Consider the following 24,091-nt stretch of genomic DNA (forward strand, 5'->3'; position numbering starts at 1 on the left):
CTTATTACGTTTTCTGTAGTGTGAAGGTTGGAAAATGTAATTTAAGAAAATTTTATGATGTTTCCATAATTAGTAATATATATTTTCAGTTCTCCTGAAGACTCTGGTGTGGCTCCATTATGCACAACCAGTCATAACAAAACACAGCATGCAGTCAGTGTGACTCATCTTTTCAGAAACATTGTTATGAAAGTGTTAAGTTCTTATGTAAATCTTGAAGTAAAACATGTCAGGTTAGAAAATTGTTTTATTTATTCAGTGATCATTTGGATGTATTTGAGTTTAATGGGAAGTAGGTTTAGGTTCTTTTAAAATGGCAGACAAATGTGAATAATTCATGTTTTCTGATGCTGGTAAATATTGATTTTCAGTCAGTGATATTTTTAAATGCAACAGTAAAACAGGCCTAAGTTTTTGGTTCGGGTCACTTGAGAAACACAAAAATTATTTGTCTTAAAGATAAGTCAACATCTTTAAATATTACTGTGAAAACACTTGTAATTAACAAGAAATTACTGATTTGACTAGGTTTTAGCTGAACCACAAAGTAAGGAGGTATTCATGTTTCATCTGGCATTACTCCTGCAGTAAAAGAGCAGAAGAATCTCGTTTTTACATCATTTTGGTAGATTTTAATTTCAGATGACTGACTGCCTGATGGACTTTTCTGAAGCAGAGCACCCAACTGAGAAGTGCACCTGTTCCCTCTTGTGAACTCATGAAATTGTGATATTTATTCTGTTTTGAAGACTGTGATAATTTTTGCTGCTACTTTAATTAACTGTCAAAATATCAATAGAGTTGTCGAGGCTCAGAAATGTTAAAAACATGTGAAAAGGGGGAAATGCTACAAACCAATAATTACTGTGCTTAGTAGCAGATCAGAATCCGGATGATTTGGTCAGAAATGTGGAGCATGTGGCCACTTCTGGTATTTGGATTCAGTATAGGCTCATATCCTCTCCAGTGCTATGAGCTGTTGACATATCTGTTTGGAATATGGATGTACGGGCCTTAAGGGCCTAACAAGATGGGCACTTAAGTGAATCCTTAATCCAGATTGCAGAGGGAGAGAGCTGGTATTCATTGTAATTCATCCCACGCCTGTCCTGTCAGAATGCAGTGGAACAACTGCCAAGGCTCTACTTAGAGGAATGCGTCTTGCAGTCAGTCTCCAACAACCAAACAGATCTTTAAGTTATGTTTATGTTAGCACTGTGTCGCTGTGGTTATATACCTGCCTCAGAGATACTCAGTGGGATGACCTAAATTAACACAAGGGAGTTTTTTTATATCGTGTTTAAAGAATCTCCGGCTCTCAATGCTCTAAACCCCCTGCCCTCCACTCGCCCTCCTTCATTGTCCTTCCTTTGCTTCCCATGCCCTCGGCCCTTCTCCCCTTCCGCTCCAAAGCAATTTTGTGCATTTGCAAAGGAGCTTGGACAGGCTGTAACTGCAAATGCTGGGATTGTGCCCATTTGAAGGATATTGTAGAGACGGATGGCAGGGAGACAGTGCAAATCTAATTTAACCTGCTCTGCTGTGTGCTGCTTGGCTCTGGCCACAGCTGTCATTTGGTGTCATATGGTGATGGTATTATGACAACCAAACCACGTATAACCCCAAAGACTGCTATAATATCCTACCGATTATAGAGATCAAATGGGACACACTATGGAAATAGTCTCATTTAAATGTTAACAAACACTTCAGCCAAGACGTTGACATGTGTATTTATGCTGAATGAAGGGTTTTGTTGCAATATGATGATGAAATATTTAGTGTCACTTGCTTACCGTGCATTATCTTCAGCCTAATCCCCAAATGGATAACATAATCACATCTACATAAACAACTATCTGATTTTGCACACAGCTGAATTCCTTTAACACTTATAACATTCATGTAGCAACATTCAGCTGACTGCACACAGAGGAAAATACAATACAGACAGGGACTTACCCAACAGCTTATCAACAGTGAGTACAGTAAGTACTGCTTTTCTTATGCAACCAGGAGCTTTGTGCCCCTGTAAGGCCTGAGAACATGGCAATGAGGGAAAACTAGAATTACTGGTGCAGCTAACGCTCACTCTGCCACTCTTGTCACCCACAAACATCTCAATCTGTGCACATCTCTGCCCTCATGACTTGTGTGCTCGGTCAGGATGAGCTTTCAAAAGAATCTTAAGAGGGATGAAGGCCTTAAGTAGTTTAGCTGGTCATGACATCATCTTTCACTCAGCTAGAAAAGTGATGACAGTCTCAAATCCCTATTGGATCAATGCTTTTATGAAGGCTCCACTGTTTCCATGGTCACAAACCATCCCTGGCCTGCAGTCTCCAGAGACATGACGAGCCACAGTGTATCCCACCCAGCCATCCACAAACCTACACACAGCGTCGTCTTGATTAGGGCTGCAGTCAGCCTGAATACAGATGACTTGAAACTCAATTCGTGGCATCTTTTAGGGAGAATTTGTCAGACTGTGCACAGTCTAAGCTATGGGCTAGCTGAAAAGGGGATGTGCATGGCATCTTTATGGCTGCTCTTTCTCTTCTACTACTTTTAATTGAAGGCAAACATAAATCTACACAAAGAGTCGAAATCCCAAAGGTTCTCAGTGATTGGGATTGTGTTGAGCCAGCAAAGAACTTATTCTCCTGTAGGCTAATGACCTCCAAAATAGGTTTAACCGTTTTATTGAAAAAAAAAGCTGTGACTCCTCTATTCCCTCTCTATTTCATTGCATTGTACTATTATTTTTCTATTTATAATACAACATTAATAATGGATAATAATATGGATATTTCATATTAATAATAAGAAATGGGAGACATCGGTGTTTATATTAATATCTGTAAGCTGGGGCCAGGAAGTGGATGGGAGCAGCTAGCTTGGCTCCGTCCAAAGATTAAGTGTCTGACTGTTTCTCAGCTGGTCTCACTGACTTCCTGGAGTCTTGTGCTGCGTTTGCGTAATCTTGTCAGAATGGTAAGAACATTCTGACATGAGATAATTCATGCATTTCAGGATAGTGACCCTCACTGCTAACTTTGTAGTCACATTATATAAATACCCTGTAATTAGCTACGTTTGCTGTGAAACCACATATAAACAAACTGTGTATAGCTCTTGTCAGATTAACGGAATCGATTGTCGATACTGGATTTGACTGGCAACAAAACAAATAAACATATTTCTGAATATGATTTTAATATTTCTCTGATAGCAACAGGTAAAAGTATGGGTTTGAAACAAAGTCATCTGTCATGTACTTCCATGTCATGCAAATCACATGACAGAGTGATTCACCCAGCTTTGAATATTAAACTCTGTGATTTTTGTTCTGCAGTGCGGGCTACGATGCTGTCCTGGACAGAAATGTAGCCATCAAGAAACTGAGCAGACCCTTCCAGAACCAGACCCATGCCAAGAGGGCATACCGGGAGTTGGTGCTCATGAAATGTGTCAATCACAAAAATGTAAGTGACTCAGCTGAGGAGTAGCAAGGAAGGAGGGCAGGAAGAAAGAAAATGTATCCATTGTCAGAAAGAAGCAGTTTTTACCCAGTCAGCGTCTATTTTTGGTTCTTGTTAAATCCCTCTGCTACAAAGTAGAGACAAGAGCCTGCAATGTTGTGACCGTGCTAAATTCCATGCCTCCAGAAATGTACCGAACTGGCAAGAGAGTGAAACAGAGAGCCCTTTAAGGCATGAATGTAATCTTCAGTGCCAGAGTTTGTTCTCTTTTCTTCTTCTCCATCTCTTTTTCCTCATCCAAAATTATCCCCAGTCTTTTGTTCCAACTCACTCCTTCGATTTACTCTTCCTCTTGTTCAGCAGTGTCCTTCATCAGGGTCATTACAAACTCGTATCTTCGTTGCTTGCTGTAACTCAGATTTTGTGTGCTCTTCTCTCCTTTCAGATTATCAGTTTATTAAATGTCTTCACACCTCAGAAATCATTAGAAGAATTCCAGGATGTGTGAGTACAGTAAATCCTTCTTTGCATAATTACATTTCCACAAAAAACCATGACTTTATCTCATATAATGGGCAAAAAAAGGCCTCTTGTTCTCATTAAATCTGATCCTATCAGATGACAACAGAAGAGGCTGGATTTTATTATGCATAGTGTGCTTTTCACTCCTTCACACCTGCAACTGTGAGGATACAACCACTAGAGTGTAGTCAGTGAAAGTGCTGTAGGTGTAATCTGAGGCTGCTGTATGCTGTTCTCATACTGAATGATGAATGAGAGTGTGTGCTCACGTTCAGAACAATCTCATGTTCATGTGTTCATGTGTCTTTGTTGGCACTCAAACAAAATACTTTGGTAGACAGCTAACTCATCAAAACAACTCAACTGATAAGTCTGTCAACCATCATTAATCCATAAAATCCTTTGTCAGGTACCTAGTGATGGAGCTGATGGACGCCAACTTGTGCCAGGTCATTCAGATGGAGCTTGACCATGAGAGAATGTCCTATCTGCTCTACCAGATGCTGTGTGGTATCAAACATCTGCACTCAGCAGGCATTATTCACAGGGTATGAACGCAAGTAGCCTCATTTTTGTTGTTCAAATACTCAACATGGCTTGTCATAAACCTTGACATCACCTTGGTCACTTGCTTGGCATGCAGGGGCACCCAGGTGGCACAAAGGAAACACTACAGTGACCAGGGTTTAATTCCTGGAACTTCCAGCTGGCTTTGCCGGCTGTCCCAACCAACATAATTGGCAGTGATCACAGGTTGGGAAGCCTGTGAGGGATCCTTGCCTGTGTTATATCTCCCCCTATGAAGGTCCTTCACTAGTGTCACACCTTTTACACCCACCCCAGGTCAACAGCGGGAGTTGCCATAGTGCCGTGGAAAACGGAAATTCCAGATTTGGGAGAAAAAGTTCAAAAAAAGCAAAAGGATGAAAGCAAACCAACGTTATTCCAGTTACACGATTAACAGTTTCAGTCAATTCAAGTTTAGCTGACGCAGGCATGCATTTATTTCAAACAAAAGTTTGACATTTAGGGAGATAAGTTCATTCACTGTCTACTGGAGACTTAGATTCACTCACATGTCTGTACAGTAAATATCTTAGCTTAGCGTAAAAACCGGGAAGAGGGGGAAACAGCATGCTCTGTTCATGGTAAGCCTAGAAATGGTCTCGCTAAAAACCCCATCATTTTTACATGGTTTGTGCAGATTGAACAAACAAGATATAATATGGTAATTATTGTTCCCAAGCTGGTAGGATAATTTTATTATCTTTGCACTGAGCCCCCTTGTTCCCACTCTTTGTGCCAAGCTAAGGTTAACAATACAGTATTTAGCAGACACATATGAAAAAGAGGCACTGGCACTTCTCATCTAACCCCAAGCAAGAAAGCAATGAACTTATATAATAAAAAGGCTTTCCACTGAAACCTGTCAACAGATTTCCTTAATATACACAGTTTCTCATGCCAGTCCTTTCTGTCTCCAGGACCTCAAACCAAGCAATATAGTGGTGAAGTCAGACTGTACCCTGAAGATCCTGGATTTTGGTCTGGCCAGGACTGCAGGCACCAGCTTCATGATGACCCCATACGTGGTGACTAGATACTACAGAGCCCCAGAGGTCATCCTGGGCATGGGCTATAAGGAGAATGGTGAGAATTCAGGATGATTTAATGTGTTTGAGCTTGAATGAATCAAATTTAGATTTGAATCAAATTCAGTCTATATTTTGTTTTCTTTGGATAAAAAAGTGCAATAACCACTCATATTTTTCTCCATTAAAAGAGCTCAGGATTTATTGATGTATGTATAACAGGGTGTGCTAATATGATGTGTCTCCCAACTTAGTTGCTGTTTTATGTTTTCCCCAAATCACACTCAGTTACTTTCTTATTGAAAGTGAAGATGGGAAACTAAAGTTAATACAGACTCAGAGCCAACATCTACTTGTAAAACTGTTGAGGCACCTGCATTACAAAGTCATTTTAAGAAGTGAATCACATTCCAGCAGCAGTGCATGTATGTGAGCTGTATGTAATGTGCGTTTAAACCAGAACCAACAGCAGCTTCTAACAACAGCAAAAAAAAAAAAAAAAAAAAAAAAAATGCAGTTGGTTACTTTCATGAGCAATAATGATCAGGAAACAAAATACATGTGTTATCTGCTGATGATCAAAAAATTAAAAAAAATGTCAGTGAAATCTTTAAACACTTCTGGTCGAGTTGCACTTGAGCTCAAGTGAATTGAAGTGTTGGAGGTATGAGTCACTGATTAAAAGCCCCCAGAACATAAGACATGTGAAAGCCAGCCAAAGAGTTATGACTCATTAGCCATATTCCTCCCATGGATGGGAGCCTGTAGGTTGCTTGGCTTTGAATTTCCTGCCACTAGTTAGTCTTTCTCTTTTCTTCTGCTCTCCTTCTCGTCTCGGTCTTTATCTGTGTTTCATTGCAGTTTATCTCTGTGTACTCACTAATTATTTCTCCCTCGCTTTGTAACCGCTAGATTCTAATCAATGTACCACTTCTTCCCCAAGAAAGCTTGAAGTGTCTAACACTAACCTCCGCCTTCCTCTCTTTCATTTTGCTCACCTCTGTGCATGCAGTGGACATATGGTCGGTGGGGTGCATTATGGGAGAAATGGTGCGCCACAAAATCCTCTTCCCTGGGCGGGACTGTATCCTTGTTAACATACAACGATGTTATCTGATGGTAACACTATGTTTGTTTATAGGTTTGTGTCTGCTGCATATAATGAAGAAATAAATTAAAACTCAGTCATTATTTGTTTTAAATCCTACAATTCATGTTAGGTTGTGTCTCAAGTGTCTGAATTTAGATCGGTGCAACTTAAAGCAGTAGAGTCAAGTGTTTGTTTGGAATTTATGAAATATTACCTGCACCCGTGTGATCCATTATTCCTTTATAAAAAATGTAAATGTTTGTTTCATACAGTAATGACAACCTTTCACGTGGTATTTTGGTCAATTTCAAAGTCACGCTTACTTTGAGGATTACTCCGTGCCTGGCCTGATGTTCTCTGTATGCTCCTGAGGTGAACTAAACCACACTCACATCTGGCTGTCCGTGTAACACATGTCTGTATCAATTCCAACTGATCTTCCATTTTTTATTTATGCTGCAGTAACATTATAAAATATGCATCTCAAATCAAGTATGTTTGAGGCTTGAGCTTGAGTGTGCTACCTGGTGTGTACTCGTGCTGTGAGGAGGCCGTAATGGCAGGCCTGAGATGACTTTTTTCAGTAGGATTGATTTGGATAAATAGTCCCTCGGCTGAGTCTGTGCATGTACGCCTTGCCATCTGAGGATGCCCACACGTGTGAGTCAGACAGAGTTATTCAGCATTCATGGATAACAATTAATAATTAATTCATTCATTTTCAGCATCTGTTAATAGCAGCTTAGTTGAACTCAGTTTGTACATGAGGAAAGTTCAAGCGTTGAAGATGTAGACATAGCACATTGGCGTCAGAGCCATATAAAACAATTAAAACACATGGATGAGTCACACCATTGCAGATAAGCAGTGAAAAATACGACACATTGAGTCTGCAGGTGCTTCTGGCTGATGCTCTGATGTGTACATCCCTGATCGTGTGGCGCCTGAAAGATTAATGCTCTGACGAACGTGAAAACCCCTGCAAAGAGCTCTGTAATGTCGCTCTCCTCCAGTCTCTGCCGCTCCCGTCTAACGCTCCATCTTTCTTACTGTAGATCGATGAATTGTAGTCATGCACACTTTTGTTAATCTTCTGCTCATAGATCAGTTGTGGACTGCTACCCTGTTGCTAATCTTAATTTACCTCATGGACTTTTCGACCCAAAGTATTGACCAGGTCGAAGTTATCTGCACCTTCCCGAGTGTCTGTTAAATGATGATACAGAATAGCAGTAAGTCTGCACAGGTCACAGCTCAGTGAGCCTCAGGGTGACTGGCTGTTCGATGGCTATGCAGTATAGCAGTGTGTTAAATAAGTGGCTCTGAAGTCATTGCAAGGGAACAGAAGTATTTTGTTGGATTACATGTGGCGTATACAGAGACAGGCATATGCTCTCGTGTTGCAGAAATACCACAGGATTACTCAATTTTAGGAATGTATTACAGCTTGTTACTTGTCTCTGTGAATTGGGAGTTAAAGCCTAAATCAAATCTCACACATTTGACTGCTCAAAAGCAGGCATGACTGAACAAATGCAGTGTGCAACATAGCTGTTGGCCTCCACCCTCATCTGTGTTGTTAGAGACATTAGGAATATATTATGGATTATGGAATAAATTAGCAAAAAGCATCAGATATTTTAAGTCCCTTAGGAGGTAAAAGATTTTTGATTGATGTTGGTAACGTGAGTGTGTGCGTGCTTGTGCATGTGCGTATTTGTGTGTGTGTGTCCCTAGTGGACATGTGGTCAGTTGGCTGCATCTTTGGAGAGGTGATAAGAGGGACAGTGCTGTTCCCTGGGACCGACCGTATCCTTCTGACCTCCTGCCACTCGCTCACTCTGTTTCACATGTAAACCTGAATATTGCAGATGCCCCGCAGGTGCACGACGCCCCGTTTCAAGACATGAGTAACTCCAAATATAATGCGGCATCATGCTTTCTGCTGTCTGCACTGGAAAAACACACTCTGGAAAAAAAAAACATCTCTAGCTGTCTGAGTGAATTCAGCAACTTGCCAAATAGCCATGGATAAGAACCTTAGTGGATGAAAAAAAAATGCCTCACAGGGCGCTGGGTGGCTCATGGCCAAAGTGCAATGGAGACAAAAAGGAGGTGGAAGTGTGAGGCGTTCCAGCAAGATGAAGTAATGGGGAACTCTGGCGGCCCTGGCAGCTTACTGCCTCAACTGGCACCGACTGTGAGAACATGGAGGGCGGGATAGAGAGTACATTGGGGGGGGCTAAGACAGGAAGTATTTAATAATATATACAAGTTGACACACCCCATGACCATATTCACACAAACAAAACCACAGGTACACGCTACATGTCACTTTTTAGGTAAGTGCAACATTGTTGTGCAGGTATTTCATATATCTGAAAGGTACAAAGCTGCTGCGACATATCGAACGAGGGATCACAGAGATCTGTTGGATTCCCAGCAAGCCAAAAAATAAAAAGTGCAGGCAGTTTTTGAGGAAGGTGAGTGTACTAGAAGAACGAATACATCAAAAATATATATGTAGGAATAGAATTTGTCAAACGTAAAGACAAACGTGAGGAAGGATTTTATTAGTAATTGGCAAAACACTGATAAGATCCGTTTTGAGGCTCGTAATTTTAGAATGGTCTTACTTCTCTTATGGAGACGAATTTCAGCCTTTTGTTGTTTTTCATGGATGCTTCTTTTTGAAATTAGATGGGGCTCAGCTGTTTGTAAGATTAGAAATATTTTAACTAACTTGGTCAGACTTGGTTTTCCTTTTAGCAGTCCATTGGTTTGTTTGTATCCTCAGTGATGATACTCCAGCAGATCTGGTTCTTTCTTTGTTTTTCTTCATTTTATTTGGTCTCAGAGCCTTGATTATCATTAGTCCGCATTTTTATCAGTTAACAAAATACTCAAGACACATGGTATGTGTGTGGGAGTTGTACCTGTAGCGCCTGAGTGGACACTGAGGCATACAGGATGCTGTGTGTTTCCCTTAATCCTGACCCAAAACACCAGACATCGACCAGTGGAACAAGGTGATCGAGCAGCTGGGCACACCCTCGCCAGAGTTCATGAAGAAGCTTCAGCCCACAGTGAGGAACTACGTCGAGAACCGGCCAAAATACGCAGGCCTCACCTTTCCCAAGCTGTTCCCCGACTGCCTTTTCCCTGCTGACTCTGAACACAACAAACTCAAAGGTGAGGATGCGTATGAATGAGTTTTATTTTACTGGACTGCAGTGATGTTTTTGTCAGGTGTTGTGCATTTAGTTGTCCACTGTCCCCATGTCTTCCATGCTGTTGATTGACTTGCTGAATGTAAAACGTTTGCACATCTAAGAGTAGACAGACACACATACTGATGCCCTTGTGGTGTGATTCTGCAGTGTAGAGCTCTGCAGTATTTCCAGGTTATCTTCTTTTGATCCAAACATGGTTGTCAACTGCACGAGCCCTGAATGATGAGGTGTAAAAATTAATTTCTCACATAGGACATCACATTTACGCTTGTCACGCACGAGTAAGTACAGAAGAGAAACTATTAAAATCATAATGTCTGCTGTGAATCACAACAGATACATGATGTGTGTCCATTGAATGTAAACTGTCCAATACTTTGGTTTATGATTACATACCTGACATTCCCATCTGACTCACTTGTACATTGTGTTTCGTGGTTAATTACCAAATTCTTACTCTTGTTTATTCCATTCACATAGGAAACAAAATTTTTGTATTAGTTAAGTTTTGCCTAAATAAAACTTTCATTTTACATCTTGACTTTGGACCTGCACATTAAATGCAATCACTCTGAGTAAAATGTTTTTTTGAACTGCATTATGTGAGCTTTGGTGAATTCAATCCATTCTTATGCAGAAGGTTCAGCCAAAACATCATTTACTTCTGTCTGTCTCAGCTGAGAAGTGCAATCTCACTTTGGTCTTTTGAAAAGTGGAAATTCCCTCCAATGAGACATAGCAAAATATACTTTTTCTGTTGCCCTGCTCCTACATCAAAGCTCTTCTCTGATAAAATTCTCATGAATCACTTTTGTACTCTGGCTTCCTGCTGTGAGTGACAGTGTTAAAGGAAACACACCCGGAGACGAGACAGAGAGTGGGAGGGGAGTGTGGCCGGGTGATGCTGTTTTGAAGGTTTTGTACTGTTACAGGTGGGAACTGAAGCAGACATCCTTTGGGCTTTGGCATTTTTGAACTGCAGCAGGAAGAGACAGACAGAGAGTACAGCAGGATGAAGAGAAGGGAAGAAAGATAGATAAGAGAGCATGGAAAGGTGGTAGAAGAGCAACAGAGGAGTCATTTTACAGATTCACCACCCTTTTGTTAGTGACGTGTCGACGCTGAGGCAAAATGCAGGCGGTGCGCTCAGCTCATCTGTCTTTCTCTGTTCTCAGTTCAGTCGCTCGCTGCTATTTATAGTGAGGTCAGTGTGTGTGGGAGAAGGATGGCGGGTGGTTTAAGGGCTCTCAATTTCAAATCAGTCCGAGAGGACCTGAGGGTATGGAGAGTGACCGACTGAGCTGATGCTCACAGCATTTCTGTCATCTTGTTGATGTCCTTTTAAAACTGCATTCAGAAAGACACCAGTGGGAGAAGGTAAAGATCTCTCACATTACTTTAGACCGAGCTGACTGAATCGACCTGCAACAAATGAGACCAAGACCTGAATCTTGAAGTTCTAGGATGATCTGGATGGTTGATAAAATACTGCATGATTATCTGTGCTCCATAGTCAAAATACTGTTTCTCAGGGCTCTCACTTAAAGTGCTTTATTCGTGCTGTATGACTGAGGATTTGTGAGATTCTGGTTTCTTTTGACAAGCTGCTGCTGTTTATTGTTCTCTTTAATCTCTCTCATTTTCTCTGTCTTCCTTTTGTCCCTTTGGTGCATCAGTAGCATAGAGAAATACATTCCCATCATGATGTTCTGTTTGTCTGTTTGTTTTTTGTATTCAAATCACAGCTAGCCAGGCCAGAGACCTGCTGTCTAAGATGCTGATCATCGATCCCGCTAAACGGATATCGGTGGACGAGGCCTTACAGCACCCCTACATCAACGTGTGGTACGATCCAGCTGAGGTGGAGGCGGTGAGTGGGCCTTTGGCAGAGCTGTATATTTATTACTTTATTACAGTCCTCTTCTCCTTCTGTCTTTGAATGGTCAGAGCTCTTTACATTGTTCAGTTGCAATAACGACGACGACTTCCCAGAGTTTATTTTATTCTTCTTAGAAAATAATAATCACAGTGATTATAAGATGAATATCGTTTTTGAACAGGATGTTCTCTATCAGTGCATTTATGATTGAGTTTACGGTTTTTGGTTCACATCCCATTTTCATTTTTCTTACACTTACACATTTTCTACTTTATATCAAAGTTTTTTTTTGGTTAAGTAAAACAACCCAATTTTTGCTGCTACTTCTAAAAGACTGACTTAGTGTGCTGTCCTGTTTTTATTTACTGTAAGAGTGACGGTGTTTCTGGATGTTTTGGTGAAGTCTAATTTCTTCATCGGCGCCTCATCAGTGTGAGGTGACTGTGAGATTGGGAAAAAGCCGTCTGCAGCTCTGTAAACTTGTACACCTACCACTTCCACATTCAGCAATACACTAATGAGTGCATGAGACTGAGCTGACGAATTTCAGAATTATCGTCTGCTTTGTAAAATATCCCACCGGTTTGTGTTAGCTTTTGTAAAGACGCCACGTGACACACCCTCCGCTGTAGTTATTAACCGCCTGTAGAGGATTTCATGTGCACCTGTCTCAAGTCGTCCGGTCGTTGATGTTTTAATGATGATCTTGTTGTCAGAGTTGGTGTGGTATGTATGAGATGGCTGTGAATGGCATTTCAACACCTGTCTGCTGTTTTCCCTTTCTCTAATGTCATCTCATGCTGATGAAGGCCAGAGATCTCATCCAAATATCCATGGTAAATAACAACAGCCCTACATCAAAGAAAACTATTTTATTGCACCTTTGTTTATGAGAGACACTTGGACATATTTGGGTCAGCAATGATTGGAATCTCAATTTACATGTTTTAGACAACAGAATACATTCTGCATATGAATTTGTATTAACATGTCATTATTGTGAAACTGCAGGTAAAATAAAAAAGGTGCAGTTAGTCCACAAGGCTGCATGTAAAGCATCTTTAGGCAGTTAAGAGGCTAGAAAATTAATTAAATGAATCTTTGAAGAAAAACCTCTCACTTCTGTCGTGTGCCGAATGCTGACCTGTAACTGTGCCTTCAAGGTCATATTAAAGAGCTTTATGGGTGGTCCTGTCAGCTGCAGTGAGATTATGACATCATAGTGTGGGACAGGATCACCATGAATGACAGATAAGAAGTGTTGACTGGGTGCCAGACAGCATATTTGTGTCTTTATGGATGAACTGAGAATCCTGTGGGAGAAGGACAAAGGCACTTTAGTTGGACAATCCACCACATTTGTTGATGCCTCACAGTCTGTCAGCTGTTTAATCCTGAATCTCCAAGGTCTGAAATATTGCAATGTATGTGTGTAAGGACAATCAATGTTCTCATGTTTAAATTAAATCATTTTTAAACCGTTTTGTGTAATTAAGGATAAAAGAAAATGATTTTCCTTCATTTACGTGATTTGTTTTCTTTATAATCCACATAGCTGAATGTGTTTCTCATGTGCAAGTATTTTTTTCATTTCCATATTTTTATTTATTGGTCAACGATCTCATGCGTCAAATTTTCCATATTATTACTTAAAACATTTGTATGGAAGTTGTTCATTCCACCTGGAGATATTCAGCTATGAAATGAATCTTGTTTACTGGGCTGTTAAACGCTTACTAAAGTAGTTGTGGTCTCTCCTCTTTAGCCTCCTCCTCAGATCTACGACAAGCAGCTGGATGAAAGAGAACACTCCATTGATGAATGGAAAGGTGAGAATTAACAAAACAAGAAACACAAAAACAAATACCGTATGGTAACAGGAAATCACGAAAAGTCTCTCTGACACTGTTTGTGCTCTAATGGATTTTTTAAAAAGTGTGTCAGGCTAAAATAAACTTTTTTTGTATTTATATTTTAAAATTTCTCTGTTGTCTTGTCTGTTATCATACAGTGATTTATTTGTGCTGATAAATAGTTCAGGTAACTAAAAATTGATAAATTAGTGTCTTCTTTTCCTTGTCTTGTTGCTACTTTTTATGTGTTGATGTCTCTTTCTCCTCGGCAGAACTAATCTACAAAGAGGTGATGAACTTTGAGGAAAGAACGAAGAATGGCGTTGTGAAGGGACAGCCTTCACCTTCAGGTACTCTCAGTGCATAACCCTAATCGCTCTGTAAGTGAATTTACTATAACCTTACTGGAGTTACTTGTAAATAGACAAACCCATCATGTCGTTGACCATGTGTCTCTGTCTCTTGCATCTCCTGTTACAGTTAAATGTTGTGTAGTGTTGTGCCAAGTATTTTTGTTAAATGGCATTGCAGGAGAGATGTTCAGTAATTGCCTCTTTGTGCACAATATGTAATACGAAATGCTGTGTGTGTGTATGTATGTATGTATAACATGTCATGACATAAGATTTGGGTCTTTTTGGGTCCATCATAGGAAATTTCAGTCCTTAGCCGCAGGTGACATTTCCTGCTTTTCTGTTCCCTGCAAAAGACCAAAGCACATTAAGTGCTGTTCTAAGGGTTTGCCACAGAGAGGCAGTGTGGAGTCATGGTAGCAGAATGACTCGGCTGTCCAAACTCCACCGTGAAACCTGTGAAAAATAACGTCAACCCTATTCACATTTGGGATGCACTGGAACGGAGATTGTGAGCCAGGCCTTTTGGTCGAACATCAGTGTCTGACTTCACAAATGCTTTACTGCATGAATGGGCTAAAGTTCCCACAGAAACACTCTTGTGGAAAACCTTCCCTGAAGAGTGGAAAATGTTAAAGCCAGACAAAGCAGTGTATAAAAACTCTTTCCTTGTGCGAAGTTTACAAGCCTTCTGTTTTGCTCATCTTGGCCAAAAATAGCAGACATTAATAAATTTAACAACTTCTATATGCAGTCCTGTTTTGCTGTTTACATTTCTTCTAGCTGAAATATTACAAATAACAGCTGACATTATACTCAGTGATGATAAGATGAATTTAACACAAAATGCAGCAGTTGCTGCTTCTTCTTTTCATCGTCGTCATCCATCACTTATTAAGCAGATGGACCAGCCTTTTGGGTGTAGCAGACTGCAGTGTGCTACTGCAGCAGCAAACAGAAAAGCTGAGAGCACACACGATGCCTCAGTGAGGTGCAGGCAGGTCCTGGGGCTCTTCTCGTGTTGTTACGTTACATTATTATTATTTGCAACACCAAAGCAGCACACGACAAGAGGTATAGTCCCACATCTGCTCAAAGATTTATTAATTTATGATTTAAAAGCTTAATTATTCTTCCTATCTTCCATCTTAGAGTGCGGCTTAGCGCCAAAGTCATCTAATAAGATTTCAAATTATGCTGCTACCATGTGGTGACTTTTAACAAGTATTTTCTGTAAGTAAACCTACAAGGGAAGTGACTGTGAGACTTAAAGCCAACCATTAATCCTGCTTTGTTCTCTGTTTTATTTTGGGTCAGCCAAAGTGCCCGCCAGCCTCCATTAAGCAATTACCTCCCACAGGGAACAGACGCAAACAGCAGATTTGTAGCTTGCCTGCACTGCACATGTCCTCTCTAGACATCACAGGACAACTACTTGGAAGTGAAAGTGGTTGTTTTAGTGCTTTCCTCATATTGGCAGTACCTTCACATTCTCATCCTTGTGCTTTGTAATCTGGCTTTCTTCTTTCAACTCTCATGGCAAAAAGCATTTGCTTTTAAACAAAAAAGAGAGCAGAACCCACTCACTGAGGATTTCATGAAAGTGCCGTCCAAACCCACAGACGATGATGATAAACACTCCTGTTTGCTTCTCCAGGTTTCATCCCCAGAGCCATGCAACATTGAAAATGGGAAAAATGTCATCTGAGTCCAAAAAGAGTCAGTTTGTGCAAGAAAGTTAGTGGAGTGTTAATCTCATTACTGATGATAATATAGGAGCCGAATTTTTCAGTGCGATCTCACAAGGTTTGCTGCCAGCTGCTTCCACCATTGACTGTAATGCAAGATCAATATGAAAAATCTGGATTGTTAAAAAATAAAGGTGAATCATTGAGGAAAAGAAGGCATAAAAGTGTATCCCCGAAGGCTGCATTCTTCCAGGCCCAGCCTTTGCAGACTCCTTTTGGGATATATAAATCATGAATGCTGCACTTTTATAGCATCAAAACAAACTAACATGGACTTATGCCATAAATCCCTGTCTGGGTCTGTTCTGAAATGCATAACTGTCATGAGACCACATGCTGGCTTGTAGTTGATTCGGATTCCACCCTTATGGATGAAACACTGCAGTCTTTGACGATCTTTCCTGTGAAATCCATTGGACCCAAACCTCACTTAACCCCGTCTCATCATAGACACACTGTGATTGTTTTTGCTGTTGTTGTTGTCGATGTCATGGAACAAATTCAGCTAAATTCAGCACTTAAAAGTAAAAATCTTTTCTGGTTGTATTTCTGCACCTGTCTTTGCCAGGACTCTTTTACGTTGTAACCCCCTGCTGCTGTTCATTCCCTTAGCACAGGTGCAGCCGTGAACAGCAGCGAGAGCCTCCCACCCTCCTCCTCCATAAACGACATCTCCTCCATGTCCACCGACCAGACCCTGGCCTCAGACACTGACAGCAGCCTGGAGACCTCTGCAGGACCCCTGGGGTGTTGCAGGTGACTAGCCGCCTGCCTGCGCAACCCCATGTTCTTCCGAAGGTGAAGAACCCCACCTGAAATGACCAACTGAAAATCTGAAAAAAAAAGAGGAAAGATTAAAATGAATATATTAAGAACAAAAACATGAGTTATGGAAACACAAAATCTGAAATGATGAAATCTAAAGCCTGTGCATTGTCACTGAAAAACAGCTGAGGTATTTAAACTGAAGTAAAAGAGCTGAGATATATGTTAATGATCCTCTAGTTGCTTTGCTTATATTAGCCCACATATCTTGTATATGGCATCCAAACAAAAACGACCAAATGCTTAGACTTGCATCTCCTGTAAAGTGCATATTGGCTGGCTGCTGGTCACACAAATCCTTACAAAGGCATTTATGCTCCAATCATTGTGGCAAGGTGGGCTGCCATTTTACTCATCACTACTGTACAATACAAACTGCATTCTCCTTTTCCTCCTTCTCCCCTATCCAACCCATATGTAATGACACTGCTGTATTTCAACCTCTAGCCTTGGTCTTAGACATTCCCACGCAACACAATCCCCAATGTAAGGTTGCCTGATTTGTGCGTTTTTATGTGGTTATTCTGCAGGGACACGTAGTCGCTCTCACCCGGAGCGTTGTGCCCTGCACTACTTGTAAATAATGTAATTCTGTACAGTTGAAGGGCACACAGAATGGGACTGACGGCCAGTACACTGGGAGTTTTTTTCCTGACTAGCACACCTTGCCACATCACTGCTTTCCACTTCAGTTGCCCCTGCCTATTGCTGTAGTCCTGCATGATTAGATTTAAAACAATGCTAATCTCACTGTATGCTAAAATGAGTCAATATAGAGACTTTTGTTTATATAAGACAAGAAACTAACTCCAGACGTGAGGGGGTCTGGTCACAGGATAGGACTCTGTGAGCGTGTGTGTGTGTGTGTGTGTGTGTGTGTGTGTGTGTGTGTGTGTTAACCATGGGCAAGCCAGGGACTTAAAGGGTCAGTACACCCTTGATTGTGCGCAGTGTTTACCTTTAAGGGGTTTTAAAAAGTCTGATTTGTGTGTAATGTCCCTTTTATTTCTCCTGGCGGTGTATGATTGGTCCCTCCACCACCCCACGGGCTGGCCCACAGCCCTGCATGTCACTGTGTACCATTAACCCCTCACGGACACACGAGGTTGGTCTGTTTTCACTGTGGTGTTACCACACAGAGACTCTTCTTCTTCTTAATCATTTGACTGAAACTTAGACGGCTTTCAGGAAGAAGTAATTAAGTGACACAGTTGGTGGTTTAAAGACGGGCAGTGAGTGTTAACCTCGTAGCAATACGCTGTTTTGTTCTGAACTGATGTACATCATTCCACTACACTAAAACTGCTGTGAAAAAGGCACTGGATAGAAGCTCACCAACATCATTATTTCTTAGCTGGAAGATTTATTTATTGATGTATTTATTTTGATAGGTGGAACCTGAACATGGCAAGTGCCTTTTGGAATGAACAGAAATATTATGTTTTAGTGGGTTTTTTTTCTTCTTTTACTGCCTTAAAACTAAAATCTGAGTCACCGAGCCATCAAAATTAGGGGAAACCTTTAGGGAAAAACAACAGAGTTTGGCCAGATGTTGGTGCTTTAACATTAAATTCGAGCCTGTGACAGTGGACTCTTATGGTGTGCAGTCAAATGTTTTTTCCTCAAATTGAACAGCTTAAGACATACTTTACTTTTATGCCCTTTGCATATTGATTCAGTTTAAGGTCTTGAAACTGAATTAACCTCCATTAAACAGATTTTCTCAAACTGGGACACTGGCACACACATTTTTGGCAGTGAACCTGGCAAAGGCTTGGCAGTTGCAGTGCATTTATTCCTTGTCTCTTTTAAATTTTAAAATAGAAGATGTCCAGTATGTTTGGGTGACTGCAAGCAGAGGAGACAAAGTTCTCACCCACATACAATATTGCACCCAGCACTCAGGCCAAAACATATTGTTTTAGCTGTAACTGTGTATATGCAGTTAAGGTTTTCCTGTCGTGTTTTAGACAAATTATACTCCATCTAGACAAAGTACAAAGTAGGTGATATATTAGTTGTTTATTCGTGTATATGTTAGTTACAGAACAAAGAAAGGAATTCTCATTATCTTGGTTTTGAATGCCATGTTTTGTGTTCTCATGCAGGTTTGTTGGGTTTATGGGCAAAGAACTTTTGACAAGATATTTTACAAACAAAGAAATTACAGATTGCAGATCCTCACTCGATGTACACAGAACAATTGGATTACTTGCCTCATGGTATTTTATCACTTGACAATCAGGTAACTGACAAGATAGAGAAATAAGGTTACTGGACAAAGGGCACACTTAAGGATGCTGTCACCGTCCATTACTGAAACAAATGGGTGCACCCCATGTCAAAATACCGCTTTCTGTCAATATCACCATATTTCCCACATGGCTTATATAGTATGTCCACTAGTTTAAAAAGACTCCCAATCCCAGTCATGGCACTGTTTATGTATTTATTGTTTTATTGTTTTAATTGACATGTCTGGCTGTATCTCTGCCAGTGCACTGAGGTTTACTTTTACTGAAAGCACCCTCAAAATCCCTCCAAACAAAATGATGTACATAACTTGAAATAGCTGCTTTGTTAACACTCCGTCTGCCTGATGCTTGTGTACAGTGAACCACATACAGATTTACCTTCACAGAGCTGAGAGGGTAACTGAGGGCGGCGTCTCCAGAATAAGCTAGCTTGGCTTTCTGTTCAGGGTCTGGCCAGGGCAATCCTTCAAAACAGGGTGCAATTTTGAAATTCTTTGTGTTTTGAAAATGTTCAGATGAATTTCTCACAATGGAGTCTTGTGTTTGAGTCGACTCCTACACCACGAATATTCACAGTACTGTTGCAGTTATTCTACAGGGCATTTTTAACCATCCTAACTACATTATTTTTTTTCTGGTCTTTACATTGTCACTCAGAACAAATATTGAAACTTCTTTTTTTTTTCTGTATCTGAATGTGAATTTTAAATCTTTTTTTATAAGACATCCCTCCAGACAATTCTGCTTTTGGAAGTAGAGGTGACTCTAACACAGAAACAGCTCGGTTGTCAGCACTGAATGTAGAAATGAATTGTTTCACTCACATCATTGCTGCTCTGCTTTGTCATCAGTGTGTACGTGTGTGTATGTGTGTGTGTGTGCGTGATTTCAAGTTAACCAGCAATGAACACAAAGTGTCTGTAAGGCTGAACTGGGAAGATGGCACGTGGATGGATTATTTAACATGTTTTCAGATGTTTTGTTTTTTTCTTTAAATAAAAGATGATGAGCTTTGGAGGGGGGGTTGTTTTAAGAATGTTTAATGGAGGGTCGGTACAGTCATGTGTTTGGAAGTAGTTCATGTGTGTATTCATGTTCAGTCACTTAAACCTTAGAATTAGAAAATGTGTCAGCTACCAATCCTGCTCTGATTTCTGTCACGAGGGACTTAAAGCAACCTCTCGTGGATTCAGGATTAGCCAAATTCATGTCTGTCAGCCATTTATTTGGCCTGTCACTCAGCCATAATGTTATTGCCAGTATGAAATATGTGTCACAAGTTGAAATCCATCCAGCACTCAGCTGCGTCAACATGAGGTCTTTGGACTTGTGATGCCCAGCTTATTGATCTTTATTTCGAGACCTATTGTAAATAACAACAATCCAACAATGCAATACACACTTTATTGCACTCAGACAGGGAGGCAAGCTACTGCAAGGGTCAGGTGATGCTGAAATGTTTGGAGTCTTAAACGAAACTTGGAACTCTACAATGAAGAAACCCTGTATAGCTCATCTGAATCAGGTGATGTTGTTCTTAGATTCTTTTACGATTCCTTCTCTCGTTTTACTTTTACTCCGTGCTGTTTTAATGAATCATTCTTTTGACATTGTCAGGTTGAAAAAAAAAGGAAGAAAAAAAAAAGAAACTGTATCTGTTTCACGCTGATCTCAAAGCTTCAGGCTATAGCGTTTCAACTAAAGTCAAAACAAATGCAGAAGAAAAAGAAAAAAAATTACTGAAAGCTGTTACTGTAAACACAACATTTTAAAGGAACTGTGTATGTAAAAATAGTATATGTATGTGATTGAAAATAAACAAAACCTTTGATCTTGGACTATGGTGTCTATCTTTTCTTCTTACCTGCAGTGATTTGCAATTGAATATCTTTGAATCTATCTTTGAATATCTGTCCCACTCAGACTCTAATTCAGTTTCAGGCCCTCTCAGTTCTGATAGACGCACAGTCTAAATGCTGGCATCCATCAGCAAGAAAATGTTGCCTGAGAGTGCAGGATGAAAAGCAAGTGCACTGACCTTCCCCTCTTGTGTTGTCTGAATGCAGTTATATACAGTTAAGATCATGAGATCATGTTTACTGTCACAGATTTTGCTGTATCCTTCATACCTAATCTACTGTTTAGTATTTTAATCTATGGCAATACATCATACTCTACAAGATTGTATGTATGTAGTTGCATTGTCCTGTGAGGACCACAAATCTCTTAAAAGGTTTCATAAGTTCAGAAAAACGGGCCTGTTTTCAGCTTTGTGACAACACATTAGTTTATTTAGCTTAAGATAGGACAATTTCTCAGTACATAAAGGAGCACTTAAATCTCCGGGTTTCAAATTCCAAATTAATTTAGAGGTGTTTTCCCTACAAGAAGGGTGTGAAAAATACACCTGAAAAGTAACTTGTAAAGAGTGAAGTATAAGTAGCTCAAATTTGGACTTCAATACTGCAGCTGAATAATACTTAGTTACAACATACAATATGCAGTCAGCCAAAATAACGTATACACACATCAGAAAAAGAAAAGCATGCAAAAATATTTCATTTGTATAAGTACTTCTATACATATAGATACCTCTCAAAGTTTGATCAAATTACGATAACACTGTGTACTGTTGTACAATGTTTTCACAACAGATGGCAATACCCTTTTTTCCTAATATGTGTATACATAATTTTGGCTGACTCTGTATTATTATTGTTCATTTCTATCATTTGACATGATAGTGATGTTCTCCATATCAACAGATCCCAAGACGTTGTATGGTGTTGATGCTGATTCAGTCATAAAATGTCCAGGACTTCTGTAGTTTGGGCCAACAAGTATAGATATGTTTCTTTAAATGTCCCTGCACAAGAGGTTTATCTCACGCCAGATACTTAATATCACAAAACATTCACTAGAAATTTAATCCACAACAATTGTCAGAAAAGGTAAAATGGTTCAAGTCTCTCAATTTCTGACAAGTTAAAACTTACATTCAGAAAGCTGCAACCTTGCCAGACTCACTGAAAAAGTAAATAACAACAGGAGACTCACATGAAAATGCATTTTTATTCATATTAAGTCATATATTTTTTTAAGTTCTTGTGTATCAAGTATCATGTCATGAAAATATTCCACTGTCCCAGTCCTTCCCTCCGTCTCACACTGTGTCCATAATCTGCTCTTTTGTGTGGAATTCACAGAACGAGGTGCTGCTGTCAGCTTGGCTTAAGCCTATTACCTCCCTGTGAAGGGTGCAAAATGAGAAGCTTCGGCTGCCTCTCCCTCCTTCAGTTGTTCAGGCACTTTTTTTAAACTCCATGTGCACATTCCAGATGTCCTGCATTGACCAGCAGCAGGTTTAAATGGGTCTTCGGAGGCAGAGTAGCCAGCAGCAGGCCTGTGCACGCACACAGCACACGTCTTTTAAAAGAAGTCCGGCTCAGGTCTGTACTCAGATGTGTCTTGTTTTGTACCCATTAGAACATCCACACTGGGTGTAGACATTTGGTTTAAAGCTACATAAATACACTCATCAATATGCAGTCACTTTACAGACAATTACTTGTACACCTGCCCTTATGGACTCATGCACCATCATGCACACACCGCTTACTACTGATTTTAGCAATCAGGCTGTTAATGTCCTCACAATTGATGCTGTAATCCCATTTTTGTACAGTTATGACCCACAAACACAACTGTTGTTATTCTGCGCTAGCTTAGCATGAATACCAGTGGTCAGGTGGATAAATTATCAGAAAACTACAGGAGAATATTTTTAAAACTGGCATCTCATAAGCTTAGAGGTAGCCTGTAAACTGCAATTCCCAAGAGCCGTCACAGGGGAACAACAACTACACATATGTCAATGGGGGGAGTACTATTTGTCACCTGAATTTCAGGATTCATGACAGACAGAGAAAGGGTTTTATTTTAACTGGGATTTATGCCCATGACCCATCGTGCAAGTCTCAAATTTCATTTTTACAAGCCACAAAACATTCTTCAATCAGCATCAACTTAATACGTGCCATCCATCTGAATATGCGTCAAACCACAGTGCAGACTAACAAGTAGTGTCTACGATAATCTATAAAATATTTACAGTACAGGCTCTTTTTTTGGTCATGGGGAAAAGGAAACAGCAAAGAAGCACGGGCACATACACAGTATATTGTCCTCCAATTTAAATGGTACACAGACGGACTGACAGAACATTCAGTACCACCTTGCAGAGACTAAAACAAACATGTAAGTGCAAGGAAAAGTCTTAATATAAAATATCACACATTCATAACTTTGCTTAAATATCAGATAAACATTTAAGTATTTAATTTATTTTTACATACACATGACATTGTTTTTCTGCATGGTTTCTATGTACATGAGCAGACACAGATGGAACAACAAGATGTTTTTGTTTATGTTTTGCTGTTTTGTGTTTTCTCCTATATGGCTCTAGGAGCTGAAGTACAATATTCATACTGTGCATCATCATAGACTGCTGTGTACTGTGCCTTTACTCCACTTGCCAGTAAGATGAGTGATGACTGCCACAGTTTCTAAGTGTCTGTTAACAGTTTAAATAATTCTGTATGTACAGTATCAGTATGGTATCACTCCAGGTGATGTCTACATTTATACAGGCAGGTAGCACTAGCTTTATACCTCCTATTCATTAAATTAAAACATGCCATTGACCTTTGCGTTGTAACTCCAAACTTGTCCTCGACAACCAGCAGCCAAGTCCTGTTTGGAGCCCTCGTAATGTTCGCACATAATAAACTTTATTCCAGTCTATACGAGCATTTCGGCCCACATTCTCCGCCTTCATTCACTGAATCCAGATGGGGTTGTTACGATCTGGTCGGCGAGGGTCCGTGGCTGTGCTGGTGCCAGCTGCAGTCAGGTCACTGAACGTGGAGAAAAACTGTTCCATCTCCTTCTGCAGCATCTGATTTCGCCTCTCAGCATCGTCCTTGGCACGCTCAGCGTTGCGCAGTTTGATCTCTGCCATGGTGTACTTCTTCCTCTCCTGGTCCAGCTCTTCATGGAGGCTCACCATTTCTGTCTCCAGTTCCAGGTTACGCTGCTCCAAGCTGCAAAAGGAGGTTCACACAGAGTCAAGAGAAAAGATGAAACCTTTGATGCTAAGCAAAGTTAACTATGTCTGGGCTGTAGCTTCATATTTATAGCGCCATTGATCATCAGTTGGCAAGCAAGGTGAGAGTTAGAAAGAAAATGTGTATCAAA

At 40.3% G+C, this 24,091-nt stretch overlaps 2 protein-coding genes across 11 annotated transcripts in view; one reads left to right on the forward strand and one right to left on the reverse strand.

The window, feature by feature from the left end:
• Positions 1–17,445, forward strand: part of mapk10 (mitogen-activated protein kinase 10) — a 29,219-nt gene extending 11,774 nt beyond the window's left edge. For 2 of the 6 annotated variants that reach the window (XM_046374373.1, XM_046374375.1), the window contains exons 4-14: positions 3,356–3,485; positions 3,928–3,986; positions 4,414–4,552; positions 5,489–5,654; positions 6,609–6,680; positions 9,696–9,878; positions 11,665–11,789; positions 12,608–12,634; positions 13,564–13,627; positions 13,924–14,001; positions 16,370–17,445. In XM_046374373.1, the coding sequence (XP_046230329.1) occupies positions 3,356–3,485; positions 3,928–3,986; positions 4,414–4,552; positions 5,489–5,654; positions 6,609–6,680; positions 9,696–9,878; positions 11,665–11,789; positions 12,608–12,634; positions 13,564–13,627; positions 13,924–14,001; positions 16,370–16,512 (1,186 nt within the window). In that variant the 3' untranslated portion in view covers positions 16,513–17,445. Of the gene's footprint in view, positions 1–3,355; positions 3,486–3,927; positions 3,987–4,413; positions 4,553–5,488; positions 5,655–6,608; positions 6,681–8,423; positions 8,496–9,695; positions 9,879–11,664; positions 11,790–12,607; positions 12,635–13,563; positions 13,628–13,923; positions 14,032–16,364 lie in introns of all 6 variants that reach the window. The other 4 variants (XM_046374378.1, XM_046374376.1, XM_046374377.1 and 1 more) reach the window with 4 other exon arrangements.
• Positions 17,446–22,764: 5,319 nt separating this feature from the next.
• arhgap24 (Rho GTPase activating protein 24) overlaps positions 22,765–24,091 on the reverse strand; it is a 57,051-nt gene continuing 55,724 nt past the window's right edge. For all 5 annotated transcript variants that reach the window (XM_046374368.1, XM_046374370.1, XM_046374369.1 and 2 more), the window contains one exon: positions 22,765–23,937. In XM_046374368.1, coding sequence (XP_046230324.1) covers positions 23,673–23,937 — 265 coding nt within the window. In that variant the 3' untranslated portion in view covers positions 22,765–23,672. The remainder of the gene's footprint in view (positions 23,938–24,091) is intronic.

This window comes from Scatophagus argus, chromosome 20 (genome assembly GCF_020382885.2).
Source record: "Scatophagus argus isolate fScaArg1 chromosome 20, fScaArg1.pri, whole genome shotgun sequence".
Lineage (NCBI taxonomy): Eukaryota > Metazoa > Chordata > Actinopteri > Scatophagidae > Scatophagus > Scatophagus argus.